The sequence below is a fragment of the Anser anser genome (assembly GCF_964211835.1).
Source record: "Anser anser genome assembly, chromosome: 4".
NCBI lineage: Eukaryota > Metazoa > Chordata > Aves > Anseriformes > Anatidae > Anser > Anser anser.
This window is the reverse complement of record NC_139724.1, coordinates 42,199,853-42,224,322: the sequence shown is the minus strand read 5'-3', so window position 1 is coordinate 42,224,322 and position 24,470 is coordinate 42,199,853. Positions and strand designations below refer to the sequence as shown.

Sequence of the window (24,470 nt, the reverse complement as noted above, 5' to 3'; positions counted from 1 at the left end):
GCAGCAGACACCACAGAAAACACCCCCCTGCTGTTACAACCACGGACTGAAGGCTTCCCTCTTTCCCTCCCCGTGCAAGAACCGCCCCAGGCTTCCAGGGGCCGCCTCCTTCCAGCGGCCGGGGGCAGCCCCGGGGCCAGCCGCCTCACCTGGCTCGCCGCCGCCGAGCTCCGCGGCCATGCCGGCGGTCAGGGCCGTCACCGCAGCCTCAGAGACGGCGGAGCCCCCGTTTCCGAGCCCCTTACCGACACCGTTACCCCAGCCGCCGGAGCCCGTAGCGAAGGAAGCGGCGGTTGCAGCGGGCGGGGCGCTGCGCTAACGGTTGCGCACGCGCCGGCGAGGCGCTGAGGGGCGGCCGTTGGGTGCGCGCGCGGCGGCGGTTGGCGTGAGGTGAGGGCGGTTGGCTGGGGAGCGTTGGCCGTTAGGGTCGCTGTAGGCGCCTGGGGGTGTGGGTTAGTCCCTTGGTGGGCTCCTCCTGGAAGCTTGTGTCCAGCTACGGGATTGTGGCTGGTGGAAGTTGCCCTCTCCTTCGCGGCTTCCAGCTTCCTTGGCCTGGCAGGGCAGTTAGGGAACCCGGAGCACAGCTGCTTGGTGTTGTCCCACTTCCCGTGTGGATGGGGGTCGGGATGGAAGGCACAAAGCTCCCTGAGGAGACGTGAGGTGGCCCCAGGTGCAGCAGCGTTCTCAGGGCGGTCAGGTGTGATGCTGGGGGAGCTCAGGTGTGAGTGCCCGAACCGGGTGCTGCGAGCTGCATGCAGCTTGGGGGTGTGCAGTGGGAGCAATTGCAGGTGGCTAAGAACTTCTTCTGTATGGTGTGCTGGTGTTTGGCTGAGCCTTCTGGGCATGTATAGTGTTAAGAGTAGATTGAAGAGCCTCTCTACTTTAAACAACCCCATTGCTCCATACCATTGCTCTGTATTGCTATCTTTATTATAATTGAAAAGCATGCTAGTAACCAACTTCACTAAGTCTGCATATGGTAACGTGGATCATCCTTAGAACTTGTACGTTTCTACCCAATAAGCTGTCACTGTAGGAGTTAATTTTTTTTTTTTTTTATAGTAAAGTCATCTGTCTGTCCTACATGTACAAATAGCAAGGTGTTACATCTGTTGCGTCTAATTTTCCTTTCAGACACCGTGGTTAAAGTAGTGCTCAAAGTAGTTCAGCAGGTTCTGTTGTGGAACTCTTGTGGGAACGCGACAGAGCTCTTGATACTGTGGAGGAGAAGGATAAGGGGCCATAAACTTTTTGGAAACTGCGCTCCACTTATTCTTTTGCTTGTTATATAGATTAAGGTTGTTCTCAAGACTTGTGCGATTGTTTCTAAGGTAGAAATGTTGAAGTGCAGCATTCTCTGTTGCTCTGCAGATCTTATTTAATAAGATGTGCTTGCAGTTTTTCTGCAGTTTTTCTCAAAATCCTTTGCTTTGGCTGGTTTGCAATGACCGCCAAGCAAAACTGTAGCAGATTTTTTTGTCTTGCATTTCAGATTCACTGAAGATTTTTTGTCAATCTGTTTTTCTCATATTACAAAATCATCTAACAGCATGTAGTTATGACTGCTTTGTTTATCTGTTCTCTAGATAAATATTTGATGGTTTTGGAAAGTGTTTAGGTAGGCAGTGAAATGTCTTAAGCTTGGCAAAACTTCTAAAAGTCATTTGTAACCATGGAAGTGTAAAAACCTATGAAAAGCATTCATGTTACTGCTTTATAAAGCTAAACTATTTCAGTTCTTCTGTTGTCTGGAAACATGATTTGGGGATTGTAACAGACGCAGCTGTCTTTTTATTGACAAAATGACTGATACAGCTTCATTATTTTTTTTGCCTGTAACTTGTTCTTATGTTGGTAAGGACTCATGCAGAATATTCTAACTTCTGCCTGCACAAATGGTTCTCCCTTTCAGAATAGTCTGTCTGGCATTGCAGAAGTATGGCTATAGGTGAGTGTAAGAGCAATTCCTCCCCAGTCTGCTTTGGAGTCTGCCCTCCAAGGGCATGCCATTTGCTTGTCCTAGAACTGACTGGCCCTAAGGAGGGTGTGCGTACATGTGATCAGGATGGGGGTGAGTTTCTCTAAGCAGTCTGTAGTTGGATCCTGTTCTGACTGTGTAACGGCAGGACTGCTGGCAAAGTCTCTAGCTGTAGAGACTCTGGGTTACGGAGCTGACATATGGAAGCTGCTTATGTCGTACAAGAGGCAAATGGAGACATTTGAGGAGACACGGATTTGTCTCACTATCCTAATGTTGTTTCGACCTTGAGTTGAGGAATCCAGCTAACACTATACAGACTTTGACTTGTCATATATCACTTGCTCTACAGAGGAATTCAGTAAAATAATGGTTTTAAAACAGTGACTGGTTCAAGTGACCATCTTTCTTCATTCGTAAATAAGACTGAGAACAATAAGTGCTCTCCTGTTGGTCCTGTCTGGGAAATTTATGCTTCGTGCAAACTTACTTTTCCACAGCTTAACTGGCAAGGCTTTTTTTCTTAGCCAAGCGGCCAGTACAGTTGGTACTGAAATGGTATCTGGGCTCTTTTATGGAAACTTCCTTTCTCATTTGTCTTATGCAGAATATTAAAATGGAATTCACAATTGAACACACATGGGATGATTTACCTGTGAGCCATGAGCCGGTAACAATTGGGCTGAAGTCATATGACGGAGGGCTGCTAATGGAAGTTAGTGCTCCCTTCTTTAATGATCCTCCAGCACCACTTGGAGAGCTAGGGAAGCCCTTCAGAAACCTGTGGGACTATGAGGGTAAGTGTAACTGTTTTGCTGCAATTATCTGATTTGTGTACATGCTGATGTTCATCTGTATTTAATATGCCTGGTTGTTGTTTAAGTTTCTCTGATGGCTATTCTTAAAAACTGATCTAATTTTAAGTCTTGAATGTATGGCATCTACTAGTTCAGTTCCTTTGGTCGCGGTACTGCTTTTAAAGATCCAGATATGAAACGTAAAGTAAAATTCCTTCCTGTTTTGTCTTGAGGGCTCTGGGAAAGAAAGCTGGTGAAGAACTTCCTTGTAACCCTTGTCCCCCCCTTAAGGAAGTTCCTTAAGTAACTGTAAATGTCATACTGTATCTAGCCATAAACTACCCCCAAATGTATCAAGAGGGATGCTCGCTTTTTAGATGGTGAATTTTTTCATCACAAACACTTGACAGTAAGGTGAAAGGTTATTTTTATAGTAGTGCAACTATACAGATGACTAGGAAAAAGAAGAAAACGTTACATTTGTGTCACTTGGTGGACATAAAGGAAATGGACTACAGTGAACAGGATTGGTCTCAAAAATTGTGAGGCTGACTTTTCCTGATGTCAATAGTATGGACGTTGAAACTTGGCTTTTGGGTTACTGATATAACTTGTGGAACAATTAAGGCTTGACATATTTTAGTATTAAAATAATTTTATGAGATGTGTATATATAAATGCATTTGCAGTAGGTAAATAGAATTGAAATCCTAAATATAGTTTCTCTTTAAGTAGTAGAGAACAATAGCTAAAACATCCTTCTATTAATTGCTTACTTTTCCAAAGTCAATTTCAGGAACAGGAAGGTATGAAACAAAGAAAGTAGAGCTCATAATATGATTCAACATTGTACCCAAATAGAATGGGAAATATCCCTGCAGTAATGCTGTTTTCTCTCTTCTTTCCTGTCGATACTTTCATCTTTACCTGTTGCTTTGAATAATGTAGCAACCTAATGCTTCTAACAGTTCTCTGCTTTCTGATTATTGAAATACTCTGATTTAAGCTCTACTGGAACATTAATAGCATCATTTCGATATCTATTATACCAAGTAGGCTTATGTAAAACAGCATAATAAATCATATCTAGTTCTAACTCTAACTAAAGCTTTATGATAAAATACCTTTACTGCGAGAAACGCCAGTATAGTTCTAACTAACAGTCCTAAAAAAGTGATTCAGTAGTCGCACCTAATGTTCCGGTATATCTGAAACAAGTAATTCCTTGTCCAAAGGATCAGCTATTTACAGGGCAGAGCGTTTTGAAAGCTACTACTTTCTTAGTATTTCTGAGATTCAGCAGGCTTTTTAATTGTGGTGTGTGTGCTTTGCTGTGAGTTCCTCTTTTTGGTGTTCTGCTGCGTCTGGTGCTCTGAATCCTCAGGCTACCAGCAAATACAAGACTCTGGCCCTTAAGTGCTTTAGGGTGAGAGTCTGCTGTGAGTGTGATTGGCCATGATCTCTGTCTTAACGCTATTTGCAGCAAGCATATTGGGTGAAATAGTTGTGCTGGTGCTATTCTTACTGCGCTGAGAGCTAACGCTACTTAGTAGAACTGCCATTTTTCTCATGCATAAGAATTTTTTTTTCTGGAATGGCATAGGCCAAAAGCCATTATGAAAACAATTGTTTAAATGGGATGTGAAAGTCTTGGAATACTATAAAATCGGTAACTAATATAAAGCATTGACAGCCTGTGTCTTTTTTTAAGTTGTAGAGGCATTTTTCTTGAGTGACAGAACTGAACAGTATTTAGAAGTTGAACTTTGTCCGTAAGTACAGCATGCTGGAAAAAGTTGTGAATACTAATTTGCATTTCTAGCTGTAATGCTTGTGAAATGTATGCATGAGGAAAGCTCTGGGCGCAGAAACTGCTTCAATATGGTGGATGTACAAATTTGTGGCAGAAAAGTACACTAATAACTTGGCATCGTTTTAAGAAAATTGTGGCTCTGATTTTTGACAGTCATGGACAACACTTATTGTTGCTGCTTTCTGGCAAAAGAAGAATATGGAAAGTAAGTGGTCAAGTGCATTCGTAACGTACAGAAAGTAACTTTTTAGGTGCATGTTGGCTGATTAGAAGTTAACTATCTCTTTTTTCTGCCTTTAACAGGAAGAACTTCCCTTGGAATTTGAGGTGACCAGAATGGAAACCAAATGGGAGGGTAAAGCTCATCTTCCTTGGAATTATTTTCCACCATGCACTAACAAGTTTAATGCATTTGCAATTCATGGCTCAGGAGACCAGAGAACATATGAAGCACTTCATCCTGTGCCTCGATGTGAACTTCAAGAAGGACAGAAACCAGATTTGTAAGAACAAAATTAGTTCTTCTGTAACGTAGTTGCATTTGTCTTCCAATGCTTGTACAACAAACCTAATTTGGTTTTCAGACTGAGTGCTAGTGCTATTTGAATTATGCTGCTTAGCCCCACATCCATTGGCACTGTACTTAGTGTAAAGAACTGCCAGGTAGCTGTAATTAGTGCTTGATTTCTGTTATCCCCTGGGCGCATAGCAAATGATGCATTCGACACCATTCACATCTGTTATCACTTTCCTTTGCTAAATCATAGATGGGTTGTTCAGGTTTTTCTTTGCCTACAGCACCTCCTGAAATGACACTTAGTGTTAATCATACCAGATACATCTCAGGTGAATCTCTTTTGCTTCTCCCCTACTGTTCTAAACAGACTCATGTCTATGGATGGCTTCATATTATGGAAAATTTGAAAAGGCAGACAAAATTGAGAAGTGTAATAAAAGGATACCCAGTATCAACAGAAAGACTAGAATATCTTGATATTTAAATTGTGCTGTGGGCCTGCTTATTTCCTAACTGTGTGGTTGAAATGACTTTATACAGGCTGCTACTTGTGGACAGTTTGTGTAACGGAACTAGCTCTAGAGGACTGCTATAGTTCTTATGCAAACTTGTTAGTCAATATAACATGACAATTAGGTAAACTGGAGAACGCTTGTGATACTTTTCAGGAAGGGATTCTTTCTAGAGTACCTTTTCAAAAAACGAAAAATCCAGACTTTTTCAGACATTGTTAGCAGATGCGTTCATATAAAGAGGTTGTTTTCATCACTCTTAGTTTGTCTTCACATGTCAAATTGATGCTTCCTATTTAGAGAATTTCATTTACCTACTTAAATGATTAATAGTGTCAGATGTTCTGTTTACTGTTTGGCAGTTTTTTAATATAAGTATTAATTAGAAATTAGCTTATTTGTCATCTCAATTGTTTCTGTGTGGCAGCCTAAACGAGAGCTTCTTAGCAAAAAGCAATTCATAATGTTTAAAAGCAACTGAGTCTTACAGGAAAAAAATATTTACTAGCTTCATTGCATTGTTCTGTCTTCCTTGTTACTGTAAGGAGAGGATATCCTTGTGATATGACTCTTGAATTGGTCAAGAGTAGCAAACAATATTTGTCTGGAGTGCATATAAGTCATAAAACAGGATATAATTTTGTTCTTGACCTGACTGGAGTTCCAGGCAACATAAGTTGGAAGAATTTAAAGGTGAGCACTTCAGTACCACAGCACAAAGCAAAGTTTGTTCATAGCTGAGGATTTTGTCCTGTTTCCAGTACAAGAAACAGTACTGTTTTCAGAAACAGTAGTGGTTACATTCCTAAGGAAGCATGGAAAAAAAGATCAGTTCAACTTGTTGAGTATACATTTTAGATGCATAATATGAAACTTTTTTTTTTCCTTTCTCTACAGTCATCGTTTGGAATTTTTCAAAGAATTGAATCTGAAGAGACTAATGGGAGAAGATTGGAAGCAGCCTGAGTCAGATATTTGGAAGTCTGATGCCAATTAGCAAACTGGATTGAGACCTGTGTTTTCAATAGCACTACGGCTGGATGAAGCTGTATGAAAACAAGTTCATTTTGAACAGAATTTGTAAATATAAGATTAGTAAAGCTTTTCTTGACACTAAAAGCATTGATCAATCTTGAAATTGACTGTAAAGTATCTGGACCACTTAGTTAATTCTAAGTACATGAAATGCACAACTGCTTGTGTTTCAGTTCATCTGGGTGTGGAGCTTTTCATCTGCACAACAGAGATGAATCTGCCCTTTCAATGAAGGGAAAATTGTGCTAAAATTACAACTGTGTTTCCATGAGTGCTCTAAGACTGACATGACAAGTTATCTGGCTTGGAATCCATTTACAGCAGAAATGCCGTAACCACAGGATTTTCACTATCTTGTTTTTCTTGGCTGCTAAATGTAAATCTTGTATGCCTGAATTTTGTGTTGCAATCAGGAGAAAGAATGCTTCCTTTAGGAGCAGAAGAGAACATACCTCTCACGGTGTTTCTTAGCCTGGTACTCACACTGCAAGATGCTGTGGAGGTATAATACTAGTCAGCCCCTTTTCTATACTTGCAATTTTCCTTTACGTGTTGCTAAAGGGGGAACTCTATCTGGTACTTTATTAGCAGACTTCTTTGTCTCAAATTCCATTTGGAATTTCTAGTGCTAGTTATGTACAGAGGATAGATTTACAAAAGGTTTTATGCACTCCAGGCAAAGTTTCTGGGGAAAGCAGTGTTTAGTAAAACCTCGGTATAATTGTGTGCCTACAGAAGCCTGGCCTTTTCATGTCACCTTAAGGATTCAGCTCAGACATATGAAAAATTTCAGACTAACAAGTATTGTTTGCTTGCCACTTAGCCCTGGAAGTATGAGAATGAATTTGGAGTGCCTAAACTTCTCCATATTGGTAGAATATTTTAACAGTACTGAATACTGTTAGATTGTAAGTTCTAATCCGCTAACTCTCACAAGATTTACAAATGTTCCTTTCTTTTCTAGCATAGTAGCTATTCCTTAGAAAATGGGAAGCTTTTCCACTAACCGGATCACACACCTGAAAAGTAGGTGACTTTAAAATCAAAATTCTTTTTGGGTTAGTTCAGAATGAGGATTTCCACCAAGACATAGTTCTCATCCCTTTATTAGAAAGAGGGCTTCCTGTATCCTTATGAAGTGTCATCGTCATAGGGTGAAAGCTGGTCACATTCTCTAGGTGAAGATTGTTCTGGGAGTCTGAGAGAATAAGATTGTGTCATAATTGAAGGATGATCTTTCAGAAATTAATGCATGAGATGTGGTGTTTGGTCTCAGCCATTTGTGCAGCTTTTTCTTCTGGACAGTTGAGAATCCTCCAAGTTCCTGGAAGGGACTTGTGTTCATGTAGTCTAACATCCTGCTCAAAGCAGAGCTGTCCTGGAAGCTAAGCCAATTTGCTCAGGGCTGAGTTTTACTTAACCCCATAGATCAGGATTCTGCAAACAGGATCTGGGTAGCCTTTACATATTCAATACTCAACGAGTTATGTCATGAAAACTTGTAGGTATTTTCCATTTAGCAACTTGTGTCCATTGCCTTTTGTCTTCTCAGTGAAAGAGTTGGACATTCTCTAAAACCAATGATTAAGTAACTGAAGATAATTATTAACTCCCCATGGGCTTCTTTACATGTTGTAATTCTCAGTTTGCCTTTTGTCAATCTCATTTGTAAGTACCTTCCCCTCAGATATTGAGATAAAAAAGTGTACCTTGGGTTGTAACTCATAGGCAGCAGTGTTTCCAAGCTTTCTTATTTAACCCATTCTTTGAAAATCCTGTGTCTGTATTTAGATGTCAAAACGCCTGTAAAGTTTTGCACAAGCCTGCACTATTTCACATCTACACAGACACTTAGCACAGTGAGGGATATTAGTGGAATGGATTCTCTGTTCTTTTCTGAGCATGTATGCAGTAGTAGCCATAGTCTGGTCATGTTTTCTGTGCTATCTTTAAATCCAAATCTACCTAGAAATTCTACTTGAAGAAAAGAAGATGGGAACATCCTGTATTTATGAAGAACATCTGTGATTAATTTCTGTGAATTTGAATGTTTCTTCAGAGTTCTTTTTTTTTGGCTTTTGATTCCTTCTTTGTACTTTCATTTTTATAGAACTATACTTGCAAATTTATTTAAGGATTAAGTTTTGTCTGCAGAGTTTGGCATTTCAGTGTCCTCCAAAGTAATCAGCTATCCAATTCTTTCTGTTCTTTTAATTAGACACTATAGATTCCTTGCTATAAAGTGCCATCTGTTGTAAATTAGAAGTATTGTACATTCAATTGTTTGGCTTTTCTACCTTCAATTGATACTCAGTTTTCTAAAGAATGACATCGTAGTCTGAAATTCTGAGTGATCCAATAAATGTTGATTTAAAAACATGTTTGAGATGTCAGCATCTGAAGACCACTTTTGAAATTTCAGTCAAAAGCAAACAAACAAAAACAATTCACTTCACTATGCTTTTAGACTTAAAATGATTTGTCAAAATTGTGTACAGAAATTTAAAACCAGTTTACTGCTTTTTATCACAAAGGTTGTTTTCTTGTGGTGAATGGCACTCTGTATGTAAGAGACAATAAATCAAACTATTCAATGGTTTCATTTCATTCAATCCCACTTCTGACAGCTTCAGCTTTGACTTTAGATGCAACTACTGGATTATAAATTTTGGGAATAGATTGCTTTCTGTAAATAATTTGAAGTAAAATAACTCTGTACAGTAGACAATATAATGCTAGAAGCTTCTGAAAATGGTATCACCATACAGGCTTAATTCAAGATGCATGCTACTCATAATTGCTGTCAGGTGGTTCACCTGTAGATTTCTAAGCTTTAAGAGTCTGTTTGAACTGTAAATGCTGCCTTTCATCAGGCTTCCAAATGGGTTCATGGGGTGCAGAGATCAAACTTGTGCACTGACTTGTTTCTAAAGGTTTAAAGTTAGATATATCCTGTAGTAGAGCTTTATTGGAGGGGAACATCTCAACATTAGACGTATGTTAGATGTAAGCAGTGTCTTATGTAAACTCTGCACGTAGCAATATAACAGCTTATCAATGGACAGTACAATACTTGCCAGTGTATCTTGCATCTCCTAGGTCTTTGCAGGGATGGATATCAGTGTTCATTGAGATGGCTAGCTAGCTCACATGCTAAAAAGGAGAGCTGCATGATGGAAAGCATAGATTATGCAAATATTCTATCCACAAATCCATTTCACTTTGATTTAAACACTTCCACTGTGTGAGCACTTTGAGTCATCAGTTTCTTAAAAGAAATCAACCTGTCTGATGTGTTTCCTGTGGGTAATATTTGGCTTTGTGCTAGTTACATCCTGTGGCATACTCAGTCTAAGATGCGGGAATTTTATTTTAGAAATGGGGAACGCCTACTTGGCTGCACAGTATTTATTTTTTTAGCTCTGCAAAGACTTTAGATAAACTTTTCAAATGTGACAGTTTCACGTGAAAATGGTGTCATGACAATTTTAAGTTAAAAAATATATATATATTTTGATGTATTTGGCCAGAATTTCTAAGGAAATTGCTAGGAGTATTGCTACTTTGTTGTCTTTCTGGCAGTGTTATCCCCATCTCTCCCCACTACCAAAAGTTTTAAATCCATTAGCAAATTTCAGCTGAGCCAGGCAGAGGAGCAGACTCTCAAAAGATACTGGTGTTTTGCAAGGTGGAGGCAATTCTTCACTACAGTTTCGGCAAATTGAGGAAAATGAGAGCATCTTATAGCCCTTATCCTGTAGTTGTAGCACCCAAAACTTGAAGCAGCTGGTGCGTGGTTAACTTGAGCCATAGTACATGCAGCCTCTTGCCTTTAGACTTCAATTAGGAAATCGGTAATGTGTGTAGAACTTAAGGGGTATGGTGTGGGTTATAGAGGTGAGCCCAGATTTCACAGGTTATACACTGGTTTTAACTTGAGGTAAGAAGTTTAGGAGAAGGAGTGTATATATAAAATAAGCATGAGGAACAGTTTTGTTTGTCTTGCTGTTTGTCAGAAAAAAAAAAAGAAATACCTCCTTTGTAATAGTAATTCATGACAAAGCACAAGTTACTTGGACGTTGCAGTGCAATTTTAACATTTGCTTCGCGGATAATGAGACTTTCTGATAAAACATTTCTGGGCTTTGTAAGTTAAAATCTGTAGGTGAAGAAGGTAGGGGTAGTGTCCAGTTACCAAAATGTTTTGCCGTGGTTCTGACTATAATCCACTTCCTGAGAAGGTAAGTGCAAGGATTGTGTAGATAATTGTGTATGTAACTTGGCTGCTCTTAGCTGAAGCAACTTATTTTTCTTGACTTGCATATTCTTTTCAAGCAATATTTTCGAAGTTGGCATGTGCATATTAAGCATTATGTTAGCAATTACAGTAAGTTGTTATTTTGTGTTGGTTTGAAAACTAAGTAAAATGAGGTCTTGGACATGTCTGGAACTGTGTCTACTAACCAATTGTACTACACTGATACAACCTATGTGACTTCAGTGAAACAATGCTTCCTGGGTGATGTTCAGAGTGCAGGACTCAACCAGGCTGTATTTCTAAACCTAACACTCCAGTTAAGAAACAGTGCTTTTTGGTTTGGTTGATTTTCTCAAGCAAGCAACAAGTTTTGTTGCATGTGTGTATGTATAAATAGTATTGTTAAATGAGTAACACTGTACTGCATGTTTTACAGCTTTGTCCGTGTGATTAAGGCTTTTGACACCGTTCCCCACAACATTCTCCTCAAGAAACTGGCTGCTCGGGGCTTGGACTGGCGTACGCTTCGCTGGGTTAGAAACTGGCTGGATAGCCGGGCCCAGAGAGTTGTGGTGAATGGAGTCAAATCTGGTTGGAGGCCGGTCACTAGTGGTGTCCCCCAGGGCTCGGTACTGGGGCCGGTCCTCTTTAATATCTTTATTGATGATCTGGATGAGGGCGTCCAGTGCGCCCTCAGTAAGTTTGCAGATGACACCAAGCTAAGTGCGTGTGTCGATCTGCTCGAGGGCAGGAAGGCTCTGCAGGAGGATCTGGATAGGCTGGAGCGATGGGCTGAGGTCAACTGTATGAAGTTCAACAAGGCCAAGTGCCGGGTCCTGCACCTGGGGCGCAACAACCCCAAGCAGAGCTACAGGCTGGGAGATGAGTGGCTGGAAAGCTGCCTGGCCGAGAAGGACCTGGGAGTCTTGGTTGATAGTCGGCTGAATATGAGCCAGCAGTGTGCCCAGGTGGCCAAGAAGGCCAACGGCATTCTGGCCTGCATAAGAAGCAGTGTGGCCAGCAGGTCTAGGGAAGTGATTGTGCCCCTGTACTCGGCTCTGGTGAGGCCGCACCTTGAGTACTGTGTTCAGTTTTGGGCCCCTCGCTACAGGAAGGACATGGACGTGCTCGAGCGAGTCCAGAGAAGGGCGACCAAGCTGGTGAGCGGTCTGGAGAACAAGTCTTACGAGGAGCGGCTGAGGGAGCTGGGCTTGTTCAGCCTGGAGAAGAGGAGGCTCAGGGGAGACCTCATCGCTCTCTACAGTTACCTTAAAGGAGGCTGTAAAGAGGTGGGGGTTGGTCTGTTCTCCCATGTGCCTGGTGACAGGACGAGGGGGAATGGGCGAAAGTTGCGACAGGGGAGTTTTAGGTTGGATGTTAGGAAGTACTTCTTTACCGAAAGGGTTATTAAGCATTGGAACGGGCTGCCCAGGGAGGCGGTGGAGTCACCATCCCTGGAGGTCTTTAAAAGACGTTTAGATGTAGAGCTTAGCGATATGGTTTAGTGGAGTACTTAGTGTTAGGTCGGAGGTTGGACTCGATGATCTTGAGGTCTCTTCCAACCTAGAAATCTGTGATACTGTGATATTAAGGACACTTAAAAGAACATCTAAGTGAATTGCTGCCTGTGGCGTACTAGCAGACAGCAGTGATCTGTAACAACACTCACTAAAATATTGGCAAGGATGGTAAATGTTATTTATCACTGGCGAAAGCATCAGATATGAGAAGCTTTTTGGCTGTGGTAACTTAAGCGTAGAGTGTAAAAGCAAACTGATCTGAACCTTGAAAAAAATGTGGGACTACGCTTACACAGCATTCAAGACTAATGGGCTTGTTTTTTTTCATTGTGGTAAGATAATTCAGTAGAAACTTACAAGTTTCTTAGACAAGAATGCTGCTGTCTACAGGGCAATAGAATTGTCTTAGATGGTTTATATTATCCATGCCATTTGATTTACTAAATGTAATGAAATGCTAAGCAGTTTTACTGTAATTTTTTTTTTCCTCCAGATCTTAGTAAATACTTGAGCAATTGAGTCTGAATGCAGAGTTGGATAGTTACAACCTCTTACTTAGGAAATTATCAGACTGAAGGACTTGGCAAACAAAAATACTGAGCTTGGTGAATTATAAATATACCCGTAAAGAGAACTTTGACTTGTTTCAGTAATTTTATCTTGTAAGTGTATTTCTAAACTCCTTGTATGGTATGCCTAACACTGAAGAACTTAAACATGAAAGCCATAATTCCATGTGACTTTGCTCCTTGTCATGTCTGTGAATTTTTATAGAGTTGGCATCTGAAAACATCTTACAACTGCACTCCCAAAGACCTTGGCTTTTTTGTTTCTTGCCACTAGGTGGGAGAAGAAGGTTATCAAAGCTGTGTCTTGGTGCTTTGAGGCTAGTTACCCTTGACCAGATCCACTCTTTGTCGTCTTACTGTATTTTTGATTTTAGAAAAAAAAAGTTTCAATCAAGCTGATGATGGCTTGTTTTGAGTTTTTAAGACATCATTATCAAAAGAAACATTATGCTATGCTTTGTAGGTACAAACACAGCATTTCTTTTCCCTGCAGTAGTAGTTTTATAAATATTGAGATAAAATTACTAGAAGATGAATTGTATGATATGTTCATCTGTAATACAGATGATAGTACGGTGATACACAGATAATTCGAATATACTTTTGTGTTTTTTTCCAAATGTCATGGATAGCCTTTTGCAAACTTTACAAAATGAGTATATTTAATTCTATCTTATTTTTTTAAATATAAGCTGATTTATCCTGATTTGTAAGAGATGGTGTGTCCTTCCCAAGAGGGACAGAAAATTGTTGTACTTCAACACAAAAATGCAAGAAGAGTAGTTTTTTAAGAAAATTTGAGTGGCAGTGAGTCCTCCTGGCAGAAGCGATTCCTCTCTTAAATGCAAAGAGGGAACCACTTAGGGTGTGGAGTATTGTAGGTGATAAAATCTACCACTGCATGCAGTGACACTGCAGAGTTTTTTTGTTGTTTTTGATGAAAAAATACGGGAATAAAATTTTGTTGTTTTTATATACTTTTTATAATTCTCTTTAATATGCCAGGTCAGATGTTGTCTAGTAAACTCTAATTTTGTGCAGGTTTACATATGTTTTGTTTGTAGGGGCTGGCATACCTACTGTATTCTCTGTTCTAGTTAATTTACTAGCAATGCAATTCAGTGGATGCTTGTATTGCTCAGCACTGTGATAGTACAATACTGATGAGTATGGTAAGTATTATGTTGCTCACTGCTCCTATTTCCCAGGCTGAGGCTTTTTGTGCCTCTGAAAGCCATAGCACAGAACATTTGATGTATTTTAAATTCTGACCCTGCAAAATACTGTCAAAATATGAACAGTCCAGGGCCTAATTTGCTGCAAATAAAATTTAATACTGTTCTTTCACACTGTTCAAGCCATCTCTAAAGTGGACTTCGTTGCATGTAATTACAGTGAATTTATAATGGTACTATCAAAATTGGATAGTTAACCTGCATCTCTTCTATTGATGAGTCCTTCCTTTTGCTTTCAGTGAGTGCTTTAGCTTACTACTGCATCTCTGAACAGTGCTTCTGCAAAAGTATGGGAAAGTGCTTTAAGCATGATTATAGAACTCTTATTTACACTGCTTGTATAAACATCTGTACACGTGTTCATACAAATAGTCCCAGTGAGATCAATGCAACTGTTTGCATAAAGTAAATCACAATTGCACCTTTTTTCCATTTACTTTTCTACCCATTGAAATCAGAGTAACAGTATTATCAGGAGAATTCAGTTCTAGAAGCTAGTTCTTTATTAGCATACTGCTTGGCACTGCCTTTTTTTTTTTTTCTTTCCTCTGGTCTAAAGCAAGCAAAAGCCTTAGATGCACTGTCAGTGGGAGGGTTTTAAGTGATGATTCAAGATTCTGTTTGTGTCTGCCCTAGGTCTGAATATACCAAAATATATTCATGATTTATTTTCAGAAATGTTATAGAATGCCATAGAGTATGTAAATCCTTTGCCAGTTATGTAGTATATTTGCAAATATAAATATATTCTTATAGATTTGGTAAACCAAAACTAAATAAATTGTATTAAAATAGCATTGAAATTAATTCTACTTTACTATGCCTTCACTTCTGCTTTAGAATCACCCTAGCTAGACTAATTTCATGTCTTTCTTGAAATACACAACATAATCTTAAGGAAAAGGGAATTTTCTCATGTAACCTTTTTAAAATACAGGATTGCCCTCTGTAGAACACATTTTTATCCAGTTTAATCTTGTCTTTCATTTAATGAGTTCCTTCTCAAACTCGAGTCATAGCAGGCAGTGAGGTTTATATCTTAGTGTCAGTGGTAGCTGTCATAAAACTATTCATCCCTTTAATTCTGGGCAGTGTAATTGGCTCACTTCCTTCTTGCTGCTGAGATTGCTTTCATCAGCAATTTAAGCATTTTGGAAACCGGTACTTTATTTTTCTCAGTGCTTTACAGTTTATACAAGCCATGGCATTTATATTTAATTGTGCCTGGCACTTTAAATAATTATTCTTGTTTTAAGTTGCATATTATTTTCCTAGTGGTAATAGAGTTGTTTGTAGTCTCTTATGCCAGATATCTACTTCAAAACTCTTTTAATTTCACCAAAATACTGAGCTGTTTGAGAGGGAGGTATTTCATGATGCCAGGGAAAAAAAAATGTGGTCTTCTACCACCTTAAATTCTTGTGACTTTTAGCATGAAATCTTAAGGCTTGGTGAGAGGTAATAGTGTTGTTAGGAGTACTCTTTAGTAATCTCCGTGAAACGGCTTTTCAGAAACTGTTCTGTGTGCTCTCAAAAGTTTTTATTTCAGGCAGATGGATTCTGTGAATATTGTCCTGGGAGCGGGAATATACCATGGGAAATTAGAATTATCAAGCTTTAACTTGCTCCATGCTGGGTGGTCTTGCTGCCTCCCAGTGACAGATCATGTGATAGGGATTGAGTTTTGAATACCACTCTATGGAAGAGGTGAGGTTCCTTCCTCTCTTCCCTTGCAGCAGTCAGCCTTCCAGGCCCATAGCTTGAAAGCAGCAAAATGGGGCCAGGGAAGGCAGAACACAAGGTAAAGTATTTAAGTTCAGGAAATGTGGCATCATGTATTATGTGGCACTTCGGGTTCCTCTGTGTCAAAAAGAATGTGTTAGCATAGGAAAAAGTTCACAGAACTACTAGAAAATTCAAGAAATTCTCTCAGCTGAAAATAATTGAAGGTAAGGAATGTAGTAGAATAAGCATGTATATACGTTACTTCCTATTCTTACCCTTTCTTAGGCATTTACTTAGGGATAAAAGCCTTTTTCTAGATGGATCATTGGTCTGAAACACAGTAGCTATTATTATCTCTGGAAACCCCGACTGAAGGAATTGTTTTTTAATTCCCTGCAGTTGTTTCTCATTACTTATAAATTATACTAGAAATGTGTATTGCAACCAAGGGACAAAGTAACTTTTCTTGCTGACGTTCTCAAAAATCTCATGCTGAACCAAGATAATGAGAAGTGGAAGAATGCTGCCAGAATTTAGGAAATTGGGAAGGTCAGTCTTAGCTATTGTGGGATGGGAGTGAGCCATGAAATGAAGAGGGGATGGGGAAATAATGTGGGAAACAGCTATGAAGGAAGATTAATTCTGGGAAAAGGGTATAAAAAATAAAGGCAACTGGATGAGGAAACAAAAGGGGCTGGCTTGGGGCTGGCTTGGGGCTGGCTTGGTTGAAGAACTAAGGGAGGGTAGAGGAGAGTACGTGGCCTGGCAAAGTCTAGAGAGTCAAAAGAGTCAAATTTTGAAAGGAGGGAGAAAGAATTGGAGATATAGCTGGGGGTGGGAAGAAAATTAGTAACTTCTACAGGAAATTCTTTTTAGACCCGGGAATAGTTACCCTTTCTACTGCTGTTAGCAGATCACAGTGAAAGCAAGGTGTTAAATTTGTCTTTTGTAGTGTGGTGAACTGTGAAGATGATAATAGCCTCTCATTCCTATCTCATTTAACCTATACTAAAGATTTTAACCTGATGAAAAGAGCAAGGAGTGTAGTACAGGTGGGATGGGGTGGGTTCACATCTAAGGAATGCCATGAAAAGGTTTTCATTCATTTCCCTTGTACATGTTACGGCACTTTTAATTATATACAGTTTATACATGGTCCCTGTCATGTGCAGTTGCAAGATGGAAAGTAATTACTTTGAATACTTGGAAATACAGCTTTATAGTTTGATGTCACCTAATTTATTGCAGGAGAACTATTCTGTGATACAAACTTGTTTTTACAAGACGTATATCATTTATCTGATATCTTTGCAGGCTTTACTTAATTCATCTTGTAAAAAAGAGAATATAATATGGCATTATTTTTCTGTAAATCATCAAAAGGTGATTCTATATTAGTTTTAATGGTATTTGTTAATAGTGCCTGACTAGAGATGTGTGTATTCTGGTATTTGGTATCACATAGCCTGTACTTGACTCTTTATTTACTGATAACTCAGCTGTTACTGAGGATGGTTTCTGTTGCAAATTAGACTCTGCTTTTCTGCTTGTTGGACAGCAGGTGCCTCAGATTAGATGTCTGCAGATGCATTTAGTGGTCAGTTGTGAAACATTAGGTTTAAATGACTCGGTAAATATCACATAAAATCTGTGTCAGAGGAAGAAATACAATTCCATTTTACAAGGATATCATTCAAGTTACTGAACTGTGATTCCATCGTTTCATCACTTTTTTTTTTTTGTTGTTGTTCTGGATATTCTTCCCAGATGCCGCAATAAATGCAGAGATCTTGCTGGTAACAGATTCATTTCATGCATGCTGTCCATAATGTGAAATGAAGACTAAATAAATGCAGCTCAAGAGGTGTATGCAGTTCAAAGTGCTATGCGATCACATGGTCATATACCTGAAACTAAAGATCACAAAACACATTAGTGAAAGCTGCAGAGTACTTGATTGCTTCAGAACACGTAAGTAGCTTATGCTACAGTGGGTGTTCGTGCCTTTATAATTCACTGATGGATCCCTTCAGTCACTTCTGCAGACTCTTCTGACTTGAGAACAATAGGTAAAGTGATACTAGGCTGTTTACCAGAAATCACTGTTCAAACTAGCATTATCATGCTTTCCTTGTATATACTTAAATAGATCTATCTTATTTGAATTTTCAAATTGTTGATATAATCTGGGTAGAGGGGAAGAGATTCAAGTCTTTTTAAGGGACCTCATATTTCAAAATCTGTCAAACCATGTAGTAGTGGTGTTCTTTGGGTAGGAAATGCTGACTGCCACGTATGTTCAGTCACTATTGATGAAATGGGCATTTGTGAAATCTTTGGGATGAATGATGGTGTTTAAGGTTGAGTGCAAGCTTCTGCTAAAAGGGGGGCAGCTTTGTCTTGTCATTGCTTCTGGCTTGGTACTCCTTTTGTGCTTTCAGTGGATTTTTTCCAGCCCCAAGGTGAGTCAGCATAGAGGGTAACTCCACGTAGAAAGAAGCAAAAAAGCCCTTTCCCACCCAACTCCAGCTCAGCTCTGAGAGGGGGAAAAACAACCAAACAAAAAAACCACCACCACCAAAATCTTAAACTAAAAAATACCTTTACAGCTGAATGAGTGAAATAAGGCAAGGGATGCATAAGAAAAGGGACAGGAGCATGGACATCAGGTCGAGGAAAGAGGGATAACTACTGTGGTTAAAGGTATTGGCAAATGTAAAGCACTTCTTTCCTTCTTTGAAGGAAGGGGTTTTTGTACTGGAAGTTCCTTTAGATGAGTCTGTTTCCACATGTTGCGTCTCTCAGTTGTCAAACTTAGTGAGATTTAGCACTCAGGATTGAACAGAATATCTGAGCTAATGAGAAGTGGAAATTTATTTTCCCTTATTTCTGCACCTGGTTAGTTGAAGAAGTAAATTGACTGCTTTCCATCTCAGTTAATCTGTGGGTTTGATGCTTGGGTGAGGCTCTCCAGATTAATTAGCAGGTTTAGTAAACGATATAGGAAAAAGTAATCACATTCTGCTTGCGTTAGTATCACAGTGCCAAGACTTCCAGCCTCAGATGTGTAATTTATCTGTGAAAATGGGACTACTGCACAGATTGTCACAAGCATTGGCTATATTCTCCCAATTTTATGTTCAGTGTAATGTAAAATACTGAATTCCTCTATGTTTTTGAATACCTTCCCCCTGCATGGTTCTTAGACTTGTATAGTTTTCAACGTCTGCTTTTCTGCTGAGAATCATTTTTAGTTTTAAACTTAATGAAACCTATCCTCTATTTTTTCCTCACTCATGGAATGAGTTATTAAAGAGAAACTAGTGCTAACTGAAAAATGTCATGATTCTTTAAACTATGAAATATGCTGTTCTTTTATTTCCCTTATATGTACAAGTTAATGGCTAGTTTATTAGAACTCCTACTAGTTGTTTAGTTTTGTTACTAGACTAGCTAGTTACTAGTAACTAATTAGTTACTAGTATTGTAACTAATTATGTTCATAAGGACTTGACTTTAAAATCCAAGGATTATACAATATGAATTTTTCAGTTTTCAGTACAGATAATGCAGATCACATGATGTATAATGCTAGGACACCTAGCATTACTTTTGCATTTTTTGGCAGTTGTGGTCTTTTCTAACTTTTTTCTTAGTTGTAATGTTCTCTAAAACATTTCAGGAATAGATAATTGTGGACAGTTGTATGTCTTTCAGCATCTAATTAGAACACAATAATTACATGCTGTTTTGTAAAGCCTAGTTTGTGATGGATTTGTGTTCTGTGTTCCCTGAGCCCTTCTATCTGCATTAGAAATCACTTAAGAATCTTAGGTCTTGTTAGAAGAGTGACAGTTAAGGAGCTCGTAATTGCTGTCACTCTCTGAGCTGAGTATGTCATCTGTTTCTCACAAATGGAGACAACAGGAATGTTTATTTATTTATTGGAAAAGAGATGAACTGCTTCTTTTGCATGCATATTGTCAGCTTTCAGCAAGGTCTACAAGTTTGCATTTGATATTTTAGGTTTTTGAAGTGAAGGATAATCTGAAGCTTTTCACATTTGTGTAAACTGCATTAGCACTGGTAATGAGGATTATTATTAAATCTAATGGTTAATAGCTGGCAGAATCAGAAGTGAGGTGTGGGTCTGAAAAGCTGGGTATTAGGAAATATTGCACACTGGAGGAGCTATATTTTTAAATCAACTAATGGCACCCATTACCCCCTATTGAAGATTAATTTTTGATTAGATATTTTAGACCAGAAGTTAATAGTTGGTGGTATCATACAGAACAGGAATGCCCATTTGGAATTTAGCAGTCTTAAGTGCAAGTAGGTTTGAAAACTTGAAACAGAAAAGTCATACCACAGTTGATAACTGTGGGGAAAAAAAAAAAGTATATATAGCAGATCACCAGTTTTGCAATTTCAAATGTCTTTTCCAGCTTTGTCAAATCAACATTATTGTTCTCAGGAAACTTTGCTGGAATTGCCTTACTGTAATGATTTTCATATTAATTGAATTTAAAGTATATAAGTATCTGTAGGGTGAATCATACAACTTGTGTCTAATTCTGAGGTTTGCTGAGCAGCATCTGCAAGCTTGTCATTAGCAAGAAGTCCAATCTATTCCAAGTGTTGTGGATGGTTGCTTTCTGAGAGAACCAGAGCCGTGACAATATCAGAGCTGTGTTACTTAAAACAAAAATTTAGCTCCTTTCCCCTCCTCCAAGAAAAACCTACCCCAAACTCCCCAAACCATGTAAATTATATACAACAATCTTTATTATGAACCATGAATACATCATTATGTAATTAGAAAATATTACTTAGTTTGGCAGAGCCTAGTTTCTCCTGTTTTCTGTGCTTCTCATGTCTTTCTGTCCTCCAATGCTTACACTAAGCAGAAAATGGTTTATATCTGGAGCTGTGCATGCACTATTGGAGTTGACAAGTAATTTAGCTGATGTGCTGGGTACATGCATCACCTGATTGGCCAACAGCTGCCTATTAAACAAAGTGCAAATGAATGAAAATTGTACACATTTCCTTCAGATGGACAGTAACCCAAATGTCCTTCTATTTACTGTCTTTGTCTCTATAAAAATTGTAAAAATTAATCTTTAATGTGATCCTCCTCTAATTTAGATAAGGTTGCTCCATGGATTTAAAACTAATTACAACAGGGCAGATAGGCAAGTAGTGTGCAACCACATATGCTTTGTTTTCATGGAAAACCACACAAAATCTCCTGCAGCCGCTAAAAAAAGATACGGTCATCACAAAACCTCCAGAGTTGAAATGCATTTCGTAATTGATAAGAATTTGTGTAAACTATTACTTTCATCACTTTTGAGTAAGTAAAGCTATAGCTTTGTTTCCGTAACAGACATAGCAATGATTATGAAGTTCTTGATTGCTGAAACTTTAACTGACTTAAAATTTGTGTTTAGAATTCTTTCCAGTTATATACAGTATGATGAGAAATTAATAAAAGGAATCCAAACATCTGGTCCTTAAAATTGTTTGCCTGCCTAGTAATTATCTTCAGACAGAGCAAAAAAGTTAGCTGATGAGGTTTTGATGTATGCTTTATGTGTCTCTGCATAACTTAAATTTGGATTCCATTTTCATTTGAACTGGTAGCTATTATACTCCGCTGGCATGAAGATAAAAGAGCATTGTCTTTAAAGTATGTGACTGCGTACTTATAAGTCGTCTTTGTTATTGATGGAAAATTAGAACAGTCAGTTGCTGCTTGAAGTAGAGGTTAGATGTACAGTTAAATTCAGTACTTAAATGGTGAATCTGAGCTTGTTTTGACATTGAAATTGTTTTCAGATGATTTTGTTTGAATATTGAGGAATCTTCACTGGAGGACATTGCTTTGCAGCGAGTAGTATTCTGCAAACATAAAATGCTATCGAAACCTACATTCAGATGTCCAGTATTTCTTGCAGTCCAGTATTTCTTTATAGCCCCAGCTTCACACCCCAGTATTTAGTGTTCAACTGTTTTTATTTTCTCTTTTAACATATATTCTCTATGTCTCTTTCTTGTTGCCTTTGTTGGCATTATTTTTATTGCATTTTCTTAAAAGCTGAGGGACTTCTCATTTGTGTTCTTATCATAAAGATCAGAGAATTTTCAGGGAAAACAATTTAAGAACGGAAAGATTTTTGGAAAGACAATTCAGATTGGTTTTCATGTATACCTAGCCTAATTAATTAGGGACTGTATTTCACTTTAAGTTGTACAATAAAACTAAAATGCATTCTTGAACTTCTGATGAATTAAATGCATCCTACTGGAGAATGTTTTCTGCAGACAGGGATCCCATCTGTAATTTTCCACTACATATGTGGAAAATACCACAGTTATTTACATGAAGAAAACAATAAATAATCTTTGAGAGTATTCTAGCAGTGTTCAGTGCATGTTAATGCTTAGATGCAATTGAGCACCATGAAAAAAGAACTCTCTTTAAGACAACAGATTGTAAGTTGCCCAAGATGTTTTAAACAGATTGACAAAATTCCCCATTAATATGGGACAATAATTGGATAATAAATTGGATACAGCTAATTGGGTACAATGTCACCATCTCTTTATAGTTATTTCTGTAAGTACAGTATTTCTCTGTAAATCTTGCATGCAGATTGGAATTAATTGTGCTTTGCTGTAAATTCACAGGAGGTAATAGAGCCCTTGCCCTTTCCTTTTCTTTTCTAGCCATAATGTGTTTTTCATAGTCATTTGCTGTTCTAGCTTCTTAGCCACAGTAAGTAAAGTTGATTGTTACAGGTTCCGTTTCAGATGCTAAAATATCACAAAAATGAGTTGGGAATAAACAGGTAAGCATATGGGTTGAGAAGATTGCTCTAGTGCTAATTTCAGAAAAATAAAAATACATGGTTTCATATTTGTATGTTAACCATTCAGCCAATGCACGTACTTGTTCTAGATTTTTATTTAATGTGAAAAAGAAAACTATGTCTAAAATATTATCCTTTGTAGATCACTTTTAAAACAGATTTGGCTGGTGAACTTAAGTGTCTAATAAGCCTTGAGGATTTTCTAAAGCTACAATGTAGACATGTTTCTGAATTACTTTATACAGAGAACACTAGATGAAAGAAGACTCTTCTCAAATCAAGAAGTGCTTATTTGTACATGGTGCTCTTTTGTGGAAACCAAGCTACTAGAAAAGTAACTTTATTCAGAAAACAGTATACATAAAAATCCAGGTAAATGTAAAAAATTCCTGATTTTTAATAATAAATTCACACCTTGCTAACTATTCCACTTAGGTCTTCATGTAAAATGTATTAATTTCAAGGTGACGTGCAAGTATTTTTTTTTTTTTAGTGATGTAAAAATGGATTTTACCATGATTGTTCTCATCTATTTCTTGAAGATCTTTCCTTTTAGATGCTTTTCGCAGTTTTTCATTTACTGAGAGGTTTGCAAGCTGACAATCACTTGCTCTTTTTACTGTCTTCTTCACAGTTTTTCTTCTAACTGTTAAAAGCTGTACATTTATTTCATTTATTTTAGTGTCACAAAATAAATATTTGAAATAATGAAATTTTAGTAATGACAGGATACCTTAATATCACTTATAAATTGTCTCAGGTTATCAGGTAATCAGAAGAATATTCTGTGCAATTCTTCTTATATTCAAGTTTACAGTAAAGCTTTATACACAATAGTTAAAGCTGTTTTTCCCTACTATAAAAAAGTCCAGCTTTACTTAATGCGTATATTATACAAATATATTTTTTTAATAGATGGCCCTTTAACTGCACGTTTAAGTTAATGTCTCTGTTCAGAGTAATACGATTTCTGCCTTGTGCAAAATCTTTGGCAGTTAACTTTTAAAATGTTTGTGTACATAATGGATAAATCTTGGATGTGCGCAAGTCGATGGGGCCGGATGGGATGCACCCGAGGGTACTGAAAGAACTGGCGGAGGAGCTGGCCGAGCCGCTTTCCATCATTTATCGGCAGTCCTGGCTATCGGGGGAGGTCCCAGTTGACTGGCGGCTAGCCAATGTGACGCCCATCTATAAGAAGGGCCGCAGGGCAGACCCGGGGAACTATAGGCCTGTCAGTTTGACCTCAGTGCCAGGAAAGCTCATGGAGCAGATTATCTTGAGGGTCATCACGCGGCACTTGCAGGGCAAGCAGGCGATCAGGCCCAGTCAGCATGGGTTTATGAAAGGCAGGTCCTGCTTGACGAACCTGATCTCCTTCTATGACCAAGTGACGCGCTTGGTGGATGAGGGAAAGGCTGTGGATGTGGTTTACCTTGACCTCAGTAAGGCTTTTGACACAGTTCCCCACAACATTCTCCTCAAGAAACTGGCTGCTCGGGGCTTGGACTGGCGTACGCTTCGCTGGGTTAGAAACTGGCTGGATAGCCGGGCCCAGAGAGTTGTGGTGAATGGAGTCAAATCTGGTTGGAGGCTGGTCACTAGTGGTGTCCGCCAGGGCTCGGTACTGGGG

The 24,470-nt window shown here is 38.6% G+C and overlaps 2 protein-coding genes across 5 annotated transcripts in view; one reads left to right on the top strand and one right to left on the bottom strand.

Moving 5' to 3' along the window:
* Nucleotides 1-285, bottom strand: part of SCLT1 (sodium channel and clathrin linker 1) — a 47,173-nt gene extending 46,888 nt beyond the window's left edge. The window contains exon 1 of the mRNA XM_083833671.1: nt 150-285. Within this exon, the coding sequence (XP_083689797.1) occupies nt 150-180 (31 nt within the window). The 5' untranslated portion in view covers nt 181-285. The remainder of the gene's footprint in view (nt 1-149) is intronic.
* Nucleotides 252-9,259, top strand: LOC310898476 (UPF0462 protein C4orf33; the record flags this gene model as incomplete). 4 transcript variants are annotated; one of them, XM_083833679.1, is made up of 6 exons in its annotated part: nt 252-390; nt 2,586-2,775; nt 4,487-4,547; nt 4,742-4,793; nt 4,892-5,091; nt 6,515-9,259. In XM_083833679.1, the coding sequence occupies 5 exons, from the start codon at nt 2,595-2,597 to the stop codon at nt 6,612-6,614; spliced, it is 594 nt and encodes a 197-aa protein (XP_083689805.1). In that variant the 3' UTR covers nt 6,615-9,259. The 4 variants fall into 4 exon arrangements, with proteins under 4 accessions (XP_083689805.1, XP_083689806.1, XP_083689807.1 ...); XM_083833680.1 differs by lacking the exon at nt 252-390 and adding an exon at nt 397-670; XM_083833681.1 differs by lacking the exon at nt 252-390 and adding an exon at nt 397-697.
* Between the last annotated feature and the right edge of the window lie 15,211 nt (nt 9,260-24,470).